We start from the raw sequence: 16249 nt of genomic DNA, 5'->3' as shown, positions 1-16249 counted from the left end.
CAGACTTCAGGCCTCAGACCCAGGCAGGGCAACGCTGTGCTGCGCTGGTGGCCCTTGGCTGCAGCAGCCCTGGGGCTGGGGAGTCAGAGAGGGGCGGCCCCTCCCAGGAAGGGACCTCGGACCCCGCCCACCATCAAGCCCACGCAGCCTCCGCTGTCTCACCCTCACCCTCGCCCTTGCCCTCGCCCTCACCGGGCCGGCCCCACCCCCTTCATTTGGTGACACCCCCAGTTAAGAGCACTGCTCTGCTGTTTGTCACAGTGACCGTCTGCTTCCAGGGAGCCATGGCCCAGGCGTGTGTGATGCATTAGTAACGTCCCCCCCACTCCCAAGTGAGACAGTTGCTGCATCTTGCGGGTAAAAAAGCCCAGGTTCCCTGAGCCCCAGGTACAAACCAGAGCCAGGCGTGCTGCATCTCGGGCCCAAGAGCTGGGGCCACTCGAGACGCATGCACGTTTCAGACGGATCAAAGACCTAAACGCAAAAAACAAAAGTCTGCCCTTTGGGGTAGCCAGAAAGGAAAATATTAACAGATTTGAACACGCAAAACTCACAACAATAACATTTCTGCGTGACCGGAGGTACAAAAAGGCACGAGACAGAGGAGCGGCTTGGTCTGCCTTGCACACCAGTGCCGGGAAGAGCCGCCCGAATGAGAACCGGCGGGTGTGGCTGTGAACGGAGCTGCGCACGGGGAGTGAGGCCCAGCCACTCGCGAGGCCACAGAGCCCCTCTGTGCAGCCATCACCTTCCTCTCGGCCTCGGGTGGCCTGGAACGGCAGGTAGGCATCCCACACTGTTTCTGGGCCTCAACAAACTGCTAGGGCCACCCCAGGCCTGTCTCACTGCGGGTCCCCTCAGGGCCACGGGTGGCCTGCTCACCTCTCCCACAGAGCCCTGGCCGCCCAAACTGCCAGGATTCTTAATTCCTTATTGTGCCACAGGCCTCGTCCCAGAAAGCCCCGGAAACGTGCTGCCACTTGGTGGGAGGGACCCTCCTGGGTCACTCGGCTCCTGCGGGGCCCTCGTTACTGACGGCAGGGAGCCTGGCCTCGCAGCCGAACCCCCAGAGCACATTCACCCCATCACTTGCACCCGACAGGCAACCTCAGGCAACTGAGGTCAGCTCGCACGGGACCCGGGGCTGGACTGAAGTCAGGCCGCCTCTAAAGGGGGGACGCTCAGGGGACCCTGCTGACAGTTCACCCCGATGATGCCTCAGCACGTACAAACTGTACGGTGTGGCCAAAACCAAGCTACCCGTTCAGGACTTTTGAAGCCTGGAGCCCGCAGGAGAATGTTCACAGCAGGGCTCTCCAGAAAGAGCAGCCGGGGAAACAGCCAAGTGCCTACCAGCACGCGAACGGATACACACACTGCGGGAGATCCAGATCCAGACAGAAGGTAATAAGGACACAGAGGTCTTCACACAACAACCCAAGGCGACCTCACAGACCCACACAACGCTCCGCTCAACTGCCGCACCCACGTTCTCAGGCGTCCGCGGGACATCCTCCGGGACACCACAGGTGAGGCCGCGAGTCTCAATGGATTTTAAAAGATAAATGTCACACAAAGTGTCTTCTCCGACCACAGCAGGACGGAGTCAGAAGCAAATCACAGAAGGAAATCTGGAAAAGTCGCCCTGTCCACCAATGAGACAGCGGATGGATCAAAAGAGAAATCACAAGGGAAATAAAACAAACTTAGAGACGGACGAAACCAGAGGCACGGGGCGCAGGGGGCCCTGCCGCTGTGGAGCCAACACCAACACCGGAAACCAAGGACGGTCGCCTGCCAGCCACCTAAATTCTCGACTTACGGAACTGGAAGAAGATGGAACTAACCCGAAGCTAGCAGGAAGAAGGAAATAACAAGGATTGGAGCAGAGATCAACAAAATGGAAAATACAGAAACAATAGAAAAAAAAAATCAATGAAAACAAGAGTTGGTTCTTTGAAAAGATCAACAGAATTGACAAACTTTTGGGGCTCCTGGGTGGCTCAGTCGGTTGAGCGTCCGACTTTGGCTCAGATCACAATCTCGCAGTTCGTGGGTTCCAGCCCTGTGTCAGGCTCTGTGCTGACAGCTCAGAGCCTGGAGCCTGCTTCGGATTCTGTGTCTCCCTCTCTCTCTGCCCCTCCCCACTCATACTCTGTCTTCTGTCTCTCAAAAATAAATAAGAAACATTAAAAAAAAAAAAAGGATTTCTCAAGGGGCGCCTGGGTAGCTCAGTCGGTTAAGCCTCCAACTTTGGCTCAGGTCACGGTCTCACGGCTCATGAGTTCAAGCCCCGCATCAGACTCTGTGCTGACAGCTCAGAGCCTGGAGCCTACTTCAGATTCTGTCTCTCTCTCTCTCTCTCTCTCTCTCTCTCTCACTCTGCCCCTCCCCCACTCATTCTCTCTCTCTCCCTCTCTCTCTCAAGAATAAACATTAAAATAATTAAAAAATAAAATAAAATAAAACATGGCTTCTATAAATAAATAAATGAATAAATAAAATTTTAAAAAGGATTTTCTATAAAATAAACAAACATTAAAAAAAAAAAAGAGATAGGAAATATAAACAGACCTACAATCAGTAAAGAGATTGAATCAATAATCAAAGATCTCCCGACAAAGAAGGCCCTGGCCCAGACAGCTTCACTGGTGAATTCTACAGAACATTTAAAGAACTAACATCTATCCTTCTCAAACTTTTCCAAAACGCTGAAGAGGAGGGAAATCTGTGAACTCATTCTAGGAGGCCGGTGTAACCCGATACCAAGCCAGGTAGAGACACTACAGGAAGAGAAAACTACAGACCGGTATTCTTATGATCACGGATGCAAAAGGAAACAGAACTCAGCACCATAGCGCGTGACCAAGTGGGATTTGCCCCAGAACGCAGCAATGGCTCCACATGGGAACGACCAATCAGTGCGATACACATGAACAGAATGGAGGGAAAAGCCACACAACCACACGGTCAGCGCCACTGGCAAAGAAAGGGCGTTTCATGAAGATAAAAATCCTTTCATGGTAAAAATACTGAACAAACAAGGGAGAGAACAATTTGGCAGATGGGGAGGCAGAGAGAAGGAGAACAGGGGAGCTGCTGGCTGAGAGATGGCTGTCGATGGTGGGTGTGGGGACCCTGGGGACTGGGAAGGTCTCAGGAACCATGTAAGGAAGTTCCTAGAGCAATCCGGACCCTTCACACACCCTGATTTCCAGCCGAGCACCAAATCTCTCCAGTCTTTGTTAGATTCACGCAAAGTTCTAGTCACTGGAGGTGGTGGCTTAGGATGGGAGCTCCTGGAAAGTCTGGCGTTGTCTGGTTTTAGACAGATTCACGTTGTAGACATGGACACTATAAATGTTTCCAATCTAAATAGGCAGTTTTTATTTAGGCCTAGAGATGCTAGAAGACCTCAGGCTGAAGCTGCTGAATTTCTGCATGTTAGAGTTCCCAACTCTATGGAACGTAGTTCCATATCCTCTTGACAAAAATTACTTCTTTTATTTACTTATTTTTTTAAGTTTAGTTATTTTTGAGAGAGACAGAGACAGCATGAGCTGGGTAGGGGCAGAGAGAGAGAGAGAGAGAGAGAGAGAGAGAGAGAGAGAGGGAATCCCAAGCAGGATCCATGCCGCCAGCACAGAGCTCCCACGGGGCACGAACTCACGAACCCGTGACATCACGACCTGAGCTGAAACCAAGACGCTTAACTACTTAACCGACTGAGCCACCCAGGCCCCCAAGTGACTTCACCTTTAAAACAACAACAAAATCCTCGGCAAACAAGGAACAGAAGGCACCACGCGTGTTTTCTCCCCCCAGCGCCAAGCAGTGAACTCAATTCTGATGCTCTCTACCTGAAGTCAGCACCAGATCCCACAGGTGAAGGGTTCGGTCTACGAGACTGCCGCCTCCCCACTTCAGAGGCCAGTCACCAATCCAGGCTGTCAACTGTGTGCTGTCGACCGAATGGCTACAGATGACGCATGCCCTCAACCCCTCCCAGGTGGGATTAATTTGCTGGAGTGACTGGATTAACTCGGCAACAGACAGACGGAAGAGACCCACAGGGCAAGGTGTGGGGGAAGGGCGTGGGGCTTCCAGACTCTCTAGAGAAGCCCCTGTCCCCACATCTCCATGGGTCACCGCCAGGCACTGCTCCCACCCACCCTCCTCACGGGGTTTTACGGAGGGATGATGGATTCGACCTCCAGCCCTTCTCTCCTCCCAAGAGGTCAGGGGGTAAGACTATAAACTGCTCTAGTCACTAGGTCTTTCTGGTCACCGCCCCATCCTGAGGCTATCTAGAGGCCCCACCCCAAACCCCCTCATTATCATAAATTCTAATGTGTTCAAAAGGTACTCTTAAAGAATGACACTCCCATGACAAAGAATGACAAAAGACACTCGCCTTGCCCAGGAGATTCCCAGGGACTTAGGAGCTCAGCCAGAAATTGGCGACAAAGACCATATACAAGTCTCATTATGGCCACAAAGGAAACTACGCACCTCGACGTGGTAAAAGCCATATATGAACATCCCCGCAAGCATCTCCCTGAGTGCTCAAAGACTGAAAGCATTTCCTCCAAGATCAGGAACAAGACAAGGATGTCTGCTCCCCTCTTCCACACACTAGAAGTTCTAACAGGAGCAGTCAGGCAAGAAAAAGGAATAAATAAAAGCACATCCATTGGAGAGGGAAGAGTAAAATGATCTCTGTTCACAGATGATACAGAAAACACTAACGATTCCACAAAAAAGTCGTCGGAACTAATACACAAATTCAGCAAAACAGCAGGATGCAAAGCCAACACCAGAATCAGCTGCATTTTTATACACAAGCAACGAGCAACCCAAAAAAAGAAATTCAGAAAACGCTTCCATCTTACAATAGCACGAAGAATAAAGTACTTACTAAACCCACGAAGGAGGTCAAAGACTTGCACACTGAAAACTACAACATCGTGCTGAAAGTAAAGACAATAAAAGTAAACATCCCACGTGTACGGGCCGGAAGGCTTCACGTCGTCGTCGCGTTAATACCACCCGAACCAACCAAAGATTCCATGCAACCCCTAGCAAGAGCCCAACGACAGGTTTTTGCCGAAACAGAAATCCTCATCCTAAAAATCATCTCCAGGGACCCAGAACAGCCAAACCATCTTGCAAAGGAACAAAGCCGGAGCCCTCACACTCCCCGATTTCAAAACGTGCTACAGTAACCAAAACGGCGTGATGTTGGCATAAAAACAGACTTTCGACGTCCAAGAGAACAGACAGTCCAGAAGCCAACCCTCCCACGCCGGGTCAGGTGACTCTTGAGAAGGGCCGTTCAATGGGGAGAGGTTGGTCTTTTCAACAAACAGGCACTGGGAACACTGGACGTCCCCATGCCAAAGAATGAAGCTGGACCCCTACACCTCACGCCATATACGAAAATTAACCCCAAATGCATCAGAGACCTCAATGTAACGCCTGAAATTATAAAACTCTTAGAAGAAAACGTAGGATAAAACTTGACCACATTGTAGTCGACAGTTTCTTGGATGGGATACCAAAAGCAGAGGCAAAAACAACAAAAACGGACAAACTGGACTTCATGAAAAGTTAACAGTTTTGTGCATCAAGAGACATGATCCAGAGCAGAAAGACGACCCACAGAGTGGCAGAAAGTATGTGCAACCATACAGCTGATGAAGGATTAAAACCCAGAATGTAAAAGGACTCCCCAAACCCAGCAGCAGAAACATTAACAACCGCACTCAAAAACGGACCAAGGACACAAACGGACATTCTCCAAAGAACACACCGCGTGGCCAAGAAGCCCAGGAAAAGATGCTCAGCATCACTCACCCTCAGGGAAATGCGGGTCAGCACTACGAGAGGCCCCCTGACACCCATGGGGATGCTTCAGAAAACGGAGGGGCACCTGGGCTTCTCAGTCGGTTGAGCATCTGACTCTTGATTTCGGCTCAGGTTATGATCCCAGGGTCGGGAGATGGAGCCCCGTGTGGGGCTCTGTGCTGAGTGTGGAGTCTGCTTAAGATTCTCTCTCTCTCTTCCTCTGCCCCTCTCCCCCACTCGCTCACTCACTAAAATTAAAAAAAAAAAAAAAAAAGGAATTGGAAACTGGTAAGTGCTGGTGAGGATGTGGGGAAATTGGGACCCTGTGCACAGCTGGTGGGAACAGTGTGGAAACCAGTGTGGCAACAGAAACACCATATGACCCAGCATCTCCACTTCTGAGTATATATCACCCCCCCCCCCCCCGCCGCCAAAATTGAAAGCAAGATCTAAGAGATATTTGTACATCTGTGTTCACAGCAGCACGATTCACAAGAGCTGAAGCAAGGAAGTGACCCAGTGTCCACCTGTGGCTGATAAACCAAACGTGGTCCATGGATACGATGGAATATCATTCAGCCTTAGAAACACAAGGAAATCCTGTGATGCTACAGGTCATTCGCTATGTGGATGAACCTTGAGGACGTTCTGCTACGTAAAATAAACCAGTCACAAAAAGACAAATCCTGTTTGACTCCACTTACGTGAGGTACTTCGACCAGTCAAAGTCATAGAATGGAGAGTGGCAGGGTGGCCACCAGGGGCTGGGGGAGGTGCCGGTGGGAACAGAGCTTCAATTTTTTTTTTTTTTTAATGTTTGTGTATTTATTTTGAAAGAGGGAGAGAATAAGCACGAGCAGAGGAGGGGCAGAGAGAGAAGGAGAGAGAGAGAGAGTCCCAAGCAGGTTCAGTGCAGAGCCAGACGTGGGGCTCGAACTCACGAACCATGGAATCACTACCTGAGCTGAGATCCAGAGTCCAGAGCCCGGGAGATGGATGGTGCTGACTGTTGCGTAACAGGGTGAATGTGATTAATATCAACGAACCAGCCACTTAGAAATGGTCAAGGGGCACCTGGGGGGCATCCAACTCCTGATTTCGGTTCAGGTCATGATCTCATGGTTCACGGGATCGAGCCCCACGTCGGGCTCTGTGCTGACAGCGTGGAGTCTGCTTGGGATTCTCTCTCTCCCTTTGTCCCTCCCCTGCTCACACCCATGCACTCTCTCTCAAAATAAATAAACTTAAAAAAATGGTCAAGACGGCAAGTCTTACACTGTATGTAATTTACCACAGTAAAAAACCGGGAAAAGAAGCAACGTGGTTTTGACATGCACCATAACAGGGATGAAGGTGGAAAATGTCATGCTAAGGGACAGAGGTCAGTGACAAAGTGCACCTCCCATGACTCCATTTACAGGAAATGTCCAAAGCAGGTAAATCCAGAGCCAGAGCGACAAGCCGCGGCCGTGGGGGGCTGGGTGGAGCGGGGAATGGGGAGCGGCCGCCGACGGGCGGGAGGGAGAGGTGGCACAACACTGGATGTCCTGACTGCCACAGAGTCACTCACTCCACAGTGGCCAAAACGGTGCATTTTATGTTATGTGTACTTTACACGATCTTGTGAAACTCTATAAAAACGACTAAGTTCAGATTAACAACCCGAATAGCATGTGCTGGACGGTGTTTGGCTGAAAGTGGGCACAGGCCAGATGGTGCAGGGTGGCCCTTCCAGCTGGACGTGCCCAGGTGCCACCGAGGGACTGCACTTCTGCCGCCCATCCGTCCATCAGTCCGTCCAGCCCTCCTCTCGTGGTCCCGACACAGCTCCGGGGCGCCACTCACCTGGCACCTGTCTGACGCTTCTCGCTCCCCAGGCATCAGGCGTGCTGACCAATAACACTGGGTGTGAGTGCCCACACAGGCACCAAAATCTCACCGCACACCGTGGCCATCGGTGACCAGAACAGATTTTTTCTTGGCATTAAAATCAAGCCAGAAGAGCAAAATATTGGGGAGAAGTCCAACACTCAAAGAGCCCAGAGCCCAGGGGACCCGCATGAGGAAGGCGTTCTGCTCACACACTCCTGGCCAGCAGGGTGAGGCAGCCCTTGTCCCGTGTGCTCGGTGCAGGGACGTGGGTGTGTGCGGCCGGGATCCGTGCGCAGGGGGAGACAGCACCTGTCCGCCAGCCTCAGCCCCTCCCTGGGACCGGCTGCCTCCAGGTGCCGGCGGTATGATCAGCAAGGCTGAGTGGTCATCAAAGCTCCAGAGCCACCCCTCGAAGCATCTCAAGGACAGTGCTTTCTAGAAGCTCCCTACATTCTCTGCATTCCTGCACAGCGACACAGCCACTGCCCGGCACTCCCACGTCTACCGCGCTGGGGGCAGAAACCCCGCACCCTCCTGCACTCCAGAGGCTGAGCCCACCACACAAGGCCAGGTCAACTCCCATCGACAGCTGGGTGCCCCTCTGCGGGGGGGCTCCTGCGGGAGGGCCCGCCCCCGGCTGGCAGGTCGGCCCTCTGGCCTCCACGGCTCACGGGCCAGCCCCTCTCCCACCCCCTCCTCAGTGAGTTTCCTGGCCTCCAACTCTCAAGCTGCAGGCTCACCCGGCCCGCCCTGCCCCCTGCTCCCCCTCTGAGCGTTTAGGTGTTTATCTGGCCCTCGCCTGCCTCCCAGCTGGGAGGTCCTGGGGCTCCTGCTGCCCGCACCCAGCCTGGCAGCGCCGGGCGCGGAGGCACAGGCACGACTGAATGAAGGAACGTGCCCCTATAGCTTCTTCCGCTCTCCCCGAAACCGTCCCCCACGTCCAGCACCCGCCCACCCACCAGGGCAGCGCGTCCAGCCAGCCCCGCGGCAGTTCTGCCCCCGTCAGACCACCCTGCTCCACTCCTGCCAGGATTCCACAGCCTTTCTGGCTGCTCTTTCAGGGTCCCCAGTTCTCTCTGGAAGCCCCAAGGCCACTCCCCAATCACCAGCCACTCTCTCCTTGACACGAAGGGTCCCCGAGTCTATCTTCAGCCCCAGTGCTTTAAGCCCAACGCTCACGCACACAACCCACTCAATACCTCCACCGGGTCCGGGGGGCCGCAGGACCTCAGCACAGACCAAGGGACCCGACAAGAGGCTGACCCAGAGCCCGCCCCTAGGTCCCCTGTTGGGAAGGGGCTGAGGGGAGCCCAACGTGCAGGCACCCAGGCCGGCCCGGAGGTCAGTGCTCACAACACAGAGGGCAGGGCACCGGGCCGGGGGAGGGTCTGGGTGGCTGGTGAGTGATTTACGCCCCACATGAGTGCCCTGTCTTCAAGGACAGGGTGGGAGGGAAGTGCTCTGCCTGCTTGGGGTCCGATGGCCCCTGGGACGAGGTCAGAAGCTCTCCTCCGGCCCCACTGCTCCTGGGACTCCATCCCCTACCAACAGCCCCACGAGGAGACGGCCTGGGGAGGGGGCAAACGACCAGGTGCGGGCGTGGCAGCAGCTGGGGCAGATGCCCCAGCCCGGCCCCTCCCTCCTCAGGGAGATCAGGGCTTTCCTGGACTTTTCCTTACGGCACCGATGGACAGGCCAGCGCCGGGAGGGCAGCACTCGCTAGCCACGCACAAGGGCAACGGCAACCACGTGAGGCCGCATCAGCCACGCGCTCTGCCCCCGGTCGCTGCAGGAGGATACACGTTCCTAAGCCACGGGCCACACAAGGCACCCATCTCCACATTCCCGACACGATGGGCCACGAATTCGAGCCAGAACATGCAACACGAGTCACAGGAAAATGTACTCACTGTGTTCTCCCGGACAAGGCATGCCTGGCTGCTCGGGGATGCTGGGGAACACTGGACAGAGGGAGAGAGAGCAGTCTGTCATTCGGCGCACTTTGCGGAAGGTCCTGCTCCGAGTCGGGCTTCGCACACAAAGGCCACGTGGCTGACAAGCCCCCTCTGAGGAGATGCTCACGGGGCACAACCGTGGAAGCCCAGCCACACCGACGTCAAACCCCCTTTCACGGGAATTCAAAGTCCACTGAAAACTTCGGGGTGAAAGCCGTCGGGGGACTCAGACAGAGCCGCCCAAGGAAGCCGGCCGGTGCGCAGCAGTGAGCCAGCACGGACGGGGGAGGACACACACCTCCTTCACAGAGGGACTTGGGAAAGCACGTTAGATTCCACTTCGTACTCAAGTGGAATCAAAATGAAGTATCTTAAAATATACCCTGGGTTTCCATAATAGATTATTAAAACAGAAGCTTACAAAGTATTAAACCCTGGCTGAAACAACAACCCTTCCCTTAATCTAGAAAATAGAAGTGGCTTTTTAAAGCACCTTAGCCGATGGCGTCCTGGGTCCTGGCAGCAACTTAAGCGAGTTTACCGCCAGGAAGTGGGCGGGGCGAGACCTCCAGTTTATAAACCACATTTGCATAAAGAGCCTCAGAACCGATCCTGTACCCACCCACTACCCCAGTAGCAGGGACAATGATGGTCCCACAGAAACCCTGGTCCTGAGCTCTGGTCGCTGCGTGGCTGGTCGGCCACAGCTGCCAGAACCACGCTCAGACACCCTACAGAACCCCGAAAGTAGGGGCGCCTGGGTGGCTCAGTCGGTTGAGCGTCCGACTTCAGCTCAGGTCACGATCTCGCGGTCCGTGAGTTCGAGCCCCGCGTCGGGCTCTGGGCGGATGGCTCGGAGCCTGGAGCCTGCCTCCGATTCTGTGTCTCCCTCCCTCTCTGCCCCTCCCCCATTCATGCTCTGTCTCTCTCTGTCTCAAAAATAAATTTAAAAAAAATTTTTTTTTAAAAAGAACCCCGAAAGTGCTGGGGGGGGCAGCCTGACACCCCCAATTTACAGAGGCTATACTGCAATGATAACAGCTCACATTTACGTGACTCAACGTGTAACCCAGCTCTGAGCTTACTGGGCTGAGGAACGCTGTGAGCCAGGAGAGAGGCACAGGGAAGTTCTTGTCCCCAGACAGTGGTGCTGTGCACCGTCTGGGCTAGCCCCGCCCTCCTTGCTGGGGACGGGGACAGATGGAGGCCAGTGAGCGAGCCCAGGCCTCTGATGTGCCCAGAGATGCTGGCCTCCAGGGAATGGGGACGATGAGGACCAGCAACCAGAACCCAGGCTCCTGTGTCCAGTGAGAAGGAGCTTTTCTATCAGCCACAGCAGTTTTTATTTGGGTTAATAAAACATAAGAGGAAAAAAAAACCCAAGCTGCACTGTATCTGACATCCTTAAATTCTCTCTGGAATCCCGACATTTTAAACCATGATCCTCCACGTGGCCTCTAGTCCCCCAGGCTGTCTGGGGGACGCTGGGCTCCCATCTCCCCAGACCACAGTGGAACCACCCCACCCCTCCAGCTGCCACTAACCGTGAATGGTGAGCCCTTCATCCCTGTGCTGACAGGCCAGGCGGAAGGCCTCCTCCAGCTCCATCTGGGAGGACACAGTGCAGGGGTCACCTAGGCGGGGCAAGAGACATCGCTGAGGTCACCGCAGGCCTACGGCAAAGGGGTGCAACTCGAGTCCGGAAAGGCCACGTCTCTCTGCTTGGGACCAGCCGCCCACAGCAGAGCTGGGAAGTCCAAGAACCAGCCAGACCAGGAATCAGCTCTGACCAGGGCCCCACATCAGAACCGGTGGATCCCCCAAAGGGAAGTGAGTTCACCCTGAGCCCCGAGAAGGCCACCTGGAGAGCAAAACCGTGCTAACTCTCGGTTGGGCAAGATAAAGGACATTCTTCTTGGCTCAGTCCTGGACGAAAGCAGAGACTCCCTACCCCCATCCTGGATAGGAACACAGAGATGCATAGAACCCATACCCCGGGAGCTGCCCCCCACCCCCCAGCTTTCTCAGATGTGTGCACCGCGGGGCCCTAGCTACTCACCCTTCTGCTTTCCCTGAGAAAAGGAAAATCAGAAGAGAGCTCACCTTTCCAAATCACCTACTGGAAAACCCAGAACACGAGAGAGGAAGAACAGGGAGGAGGGCAAGGGCTGGCCCAGGCGGGGCAGCGAGACCCCTGCAGCCCTCTCCCCGCTGCCCTGGGGGCTCTCCTCCCTTCCCAGCCCCCAAACCAAGCTTCCCTGAAGGCAGCCTCTTCCCGGAAATGACTTCCAGCATCCCCCCAGGGAAGCTGGCTGTTAACCAGCTTAATTCCATAGTTTTAAACCTCCCTGAGGCAGGGCTGACCTAACTTCCCACAAGCACGCGTGTGGAGATTTCCGGTCTGTCGTTGCCAGACCAAGGACTACCTTCGTTGTCGACCCACTTGAGGGTGAGCGGGTGCCCCTGGTGGAGACTGCACATCTCTCTCACTTCCTCACAGAGCTCCTCGAAGGTCATCGCCGCGTCTAGGCTGGTGATCAGGATGTCCCTGGGGCAGAGGATGCACACGTTTCACCAAGGAGCAATTTAAATCAAATACTATTGATTTATTAATAACTGAGTTGATTAAATGAAAAATTTCCCAAACAAAATATTACAGGACCCCCAACGGAACCACTGTCCAGTTTTATTTTTTAATTACTACCATGAATGCCTTTGCACAGAAAGATCTATTCTGCACAGGGTCCTGCCTAACTGGGGGGAAAGAACGAGGCAGGGGCATCGGGAAGAGCCAGGCAAGCACTTGCTCAGGGACCAGGTTATTTGTCCATCAAAGGAGGGGGTGGGGGGTGTGCCCAGTGTGTTCAGCTCAAGCCCACGGGCTTCATCAGACCTTCCCCCAAAGCTGATGGCAGGGACAGCAGCCCAGGCTTGAGCTGGAGAAAGGGAAGACCCACATGGCTGTTCCTGTGACCTCAGGAAAGCGGGCGCTGAGAGGCCACCCAGCATAGCGTCCGACTCGGGTCCACATCACCTGGAAATCTCCTCATGACACAGGTGCTGCCAGACCCTGCTGAGACCCCAGTCACAGCACATCTTCCAAGGCCAAGCTGGGGGCCCCCTATTTTTAAGAATGGCGTCTTTGATGTGTCTGACCTCTGCCCCAAACAGTCTGCCAGGAAGGTGGCAGCACAGTCCCATTGGGGACAGAGCTCCACTTGGACCCTTGCCGTTTGGATAAGTGAGCGCTGACCTTGGTGGGTGCTTTCCAGAATGCATCCTCGCTGCATTCTGAGGACTATGCCTCCCAAGTGCCCTGGGAGACACACGGGTCAGGCGCGGGTGGGGGTGAGGAGCTGGGCTAGGCAGGAACTGTCTGCACAGCCTGGAGCACCACAGAGGGAGAAAGGAAGAGTGTGGGAGGAGGAGGAAGAGGGGAAGAGGGTGGGGAAGGCCAGGGAGGGGAGAGGTGGGGGAGGAGGGGAGGGAAAGGAAGAGGGGAGGGAAAGGAAGAGGGGAGGGGAGGGGAGGAGGGGAGGGGAGGGGAGGGAGCTGAAGTAGGGAATGGGAGGAACGAGAGGGCCACAGCAGCCCAGAGAAAGACTCAACAGGTCACATTACTGGCGGTAACCAAAGCGCTCTCCAGGGGCCAAAGTCAGGGGCAGGGTGGGGGCAGTGGTGGCTCAGTCCAGAACCCCCAAGAGCTCCATTCAACTTTGCCCAGGACCCTCCTCGAGGGCCTCCATCCCTGCCCTCAGTGCCCCACCCTGGAGGCAGGCTGGGGTGGGGGGGGAGGCAGACCCCACCCACCCAGGCTGCTGGGGTATGGACTTCCTTTCGCTGCGGATCCACTTTGAGTTTTTACAAAGTGGCTGTCGACCAATCCCACAGTTCCTGGCTGGGAAGAGGGCGTCTGTGTTGTGACAGGCCTTCCACAGTTTACTAACCAGCAAGCCAGGATGTTACAGCCTCAGAACTAGTTTTAATGGGCAGACCACCCTTCCAGGCCAGAAACAGGATTCCTGGACCTCTTCAGGCGGACTGGCCATCCTTCCCCAGAAATCATTCCTCCCTGGAGCCCTGTCACCAACTGTCCCACACATACCCTGCTCCCAGGCAACCCAGCTGAGGATAGCAGAAAGGACAGGAGAGGTCTGACCCCGCACCCCAAACAAGGTGCCCTCACGAGCTCAAGAGCCGCAAGCCCCTCCTCAGCTGGGACGATGCACCCTAACTCTAACCCTAACCTTTGAGATGCCCCCGTGGCAAGCCACTATGGCCAAGACGGCCAAATTCACGCGCCAGGCGAGCGATGCGCTCCCCTCCCAGCGCCGGTACCGGTGACCCTCGGACAGCCGGGTCCGATTTCAGGGCCCCTGGAGACCAACACGGATGCAAGGAAGCTCTCCCGCCAGCCTTGTCTACAGCGTGCGCCCGGGGCCAGAGGCAGGATCTGGCCTCTGGGCACCGTCCCCGCCCCCCCCCCCCCCACGCAGTCCTGCCCCGCGGCTGCTGGGTGTGGGGCGCTACCCGGGCCGTACCGGGCGCTCCCGGCCTCTGACCTCTGTGAGGAGCCCGTTCGCCCCGTTTTACAGCGAGCAGGTGGAGCCCAGGGCGACGCGCGCGGACGCAGAGCTGATCGGTGTCCGAAAGATCCGGTCCCGACAGAACCGCTCCCGGAGACTTAAGGGAACCCCCACCACGCCCCAATTCGCGCAACCACGGGCTGCTCACTGCCCCTAACCTGCGTCTTGCACCCAGGACCTGGGTCATTAAACTTTTCTTAGAACTCCGGCCGGCTAAATTGGGGAAAGTTTAGGAAACCCTGATTCTTACAACTCAACCAGGAGTTTTCACAACTTGACGAAAACTTTAGTCTTTACAGGTTTGTGGCCTTGATGTCCAACCAGCTGAGGCGGGAATGTGTCAGTGCGGTGCCCGGGGCCGCCTCCCGCGCCGCAAAGTCCTCGGGGCGAGTGCGAGCGAAGGAGGGACGCGCGCGGCCGCCGGAGCCCGCAGCGCCCCAGCCTCGGCGCCAGAGGACCCCCGACCTTTCCCGCGAGCGACGTCCAAGGGCGCCTGGAGCGCCCGCCCCGTCCACGGCTGCCTCTCGGCGAGGGCGCGTCAGGACCTCCCCGGCGCCCCTGCGCCCCGAGGGCCCTCGCCGCCCCTTCCCTCCCGCGCCGCAGCGACACGGCCCCCGACGGCGGGCGCGGTGCGGGCCGGTCCCCGCGCCTGGCTCTGCCCCCCTGTCCCCGCGCCTGGCTCTGCCCCCCGGTCCGGGCCGATCCCCGCGCCTGGCTCTGCCCTCCTGTCCCCGCGCCTGGCTCTGTCCCCCGGTCCGGGCCGGTCCCCGCCGTCGGGCGTCGCGCGCTCACCCGCTGGAGTGCGCCTTCAGGCGGACTCGGCAGCCGCTCCCGTCCATCTTGGGGCCGGTCCTGCTGGGCATGGCGCGCTCCCCGGCCGCCGTCAGCGCCGCGCCCCGGGCGCTCGGGCCATGGCGCGGGGACCCAGCGGCCGGCCGGGGCGCCAGGTGGGGCCCGCGGTGGAACGCGGAAGGGCGCGCGCGCGCGGCGCCGGGTTCCCGGGGCGCGGGTCCGGCCAACTCCGCGGAACTTGGGGGGCGGGCTGGGCGGGACGGGGGCACGGCCAGCGGGGGCGCGCGAGGTGTGCGCACAGAGTCCCGGCGTCAGGCCCGGGGCGGGGGGAGGAGGGAGGGTCGGAACATGGCCGACCCGAGGCCCGGCGGGCGGCCAATCGGCGGGACGGGCGGTCCCGGGGCGGGGGCGGTGGCACCTGCGGCCAATGAGGGCGAGGCGGGGCCGCCACCTGGGCCAATCCCCGGGGGTCCCGGCGGCCGCGACCCAATGGCTCCGCGCGGGGCGGACTACCTGTCGGGCGGGGCGCGGCCCACCTGCGGCCAATGGAGGCGCGCGCGGCCCGGCTCTGCCCGGCAACCGGAGGCGGCGCCCCGCGGGCCCCGAGCGCCGGCCCCTCCGCGAAGTGGGCTCCAGGGGCCGCGCTGCCCAGGCGGGGCCCCTGCGCTGCAGCGCCCCGGGGACCTGTTGGAAACGCAAGCTGTCTTGGGTGCCCCCGCCCAGACTCGCAGAATCGAAACTCCTGCAGTCTGTGCGGACAAGCCCCGGGTAATTCGGAGGCGAGCTCGAGTCCGAGAGCCGCTGGGCCAGGGGACGGTGGGAAGGAGCCGCCGGTGACTTGAGGGGCGGGAGCAGAGGCCCCGGCCAGCGTCACGGGGAGGGTCCGGCTCGGCTGGCTCTCCCGGCCCCCCGGCTGCCCTCCTCCCCTTGCGGGTCCGTGACCCTATTGCCAGGAGTCTCGTCTACACTAGCTGGCGATTCCCTCGGTTCCAGCTCACGCCTCCGCCCAGGACAGGGACACTGCATTTGGCCACGTCGCCCATGACCTTCATGTCTGAATCCACGACCTCTCTGGGTCTTAATAACCCCGTGGCGTTTGGTCTGGAGAGCCTGCGCTGGGCGCGGCTCAGGGGCGGCCTCCCAGGCCCCATCCCTTACCGGTCGCATCCACAGGGCCTAAATCTGCTGTTTGTAGAA

The 16249-nt window shown here is 57.4% G+C and overlaps 1 protein-coding gene across 1 annotated transcript in view; it reads right to left on the bottom strand.

The window, feature by feature from the left end:
* The window catches only part of PRKCZ (protein kinase C zeta), a 97406-nt gene extending 82072 nt beyond the window's left edge, over positions 1–15334 (bottom strand). The window contains exons 1-4 of the mRNA XM_027060687.2: positions 15053–15334; positions 12101–12222; positions 11219–11308; positions 9630–9680 (exon numbers count right to left, since the gene is read on the bottom strand). Coding sequence (XP_026916488.2) covers positions 9630–9680; positions 11219–11308; positions 12101–12222; positions 15053–15123 — 334 coding nt within the window. The 5' untranslated portion in view covers positions 15124–15334. The remainder of the gene's footprint in view (positions 1–9629; positions 9681–11218; positions 11309–12100; positions 12223–15052) is intronic.
* Positions 15335–16249: the final 915 nt, after the last annotated feature.

This window comes from Acinonyx jubatus, chromosome C1, assembly GCF_027475565.1.
Source record: "Acinonyx jubatus isolate Ajub_Pintada_27869175 chromosome C1, VMU_Ajub_asm_v1.0, whole genome shotgun sequence".
NCBI classification, from domain to species: Eukaryota; Metazoa; Chordata; class Mammalia; order Carnivora; family Felidae; genus Acinonyx; species Acinonyx jubatus.
Note: the sequence above shows the minus strand (reverse complement) of the source record. Positions and strands in the feature narration are given on the sequence as shown.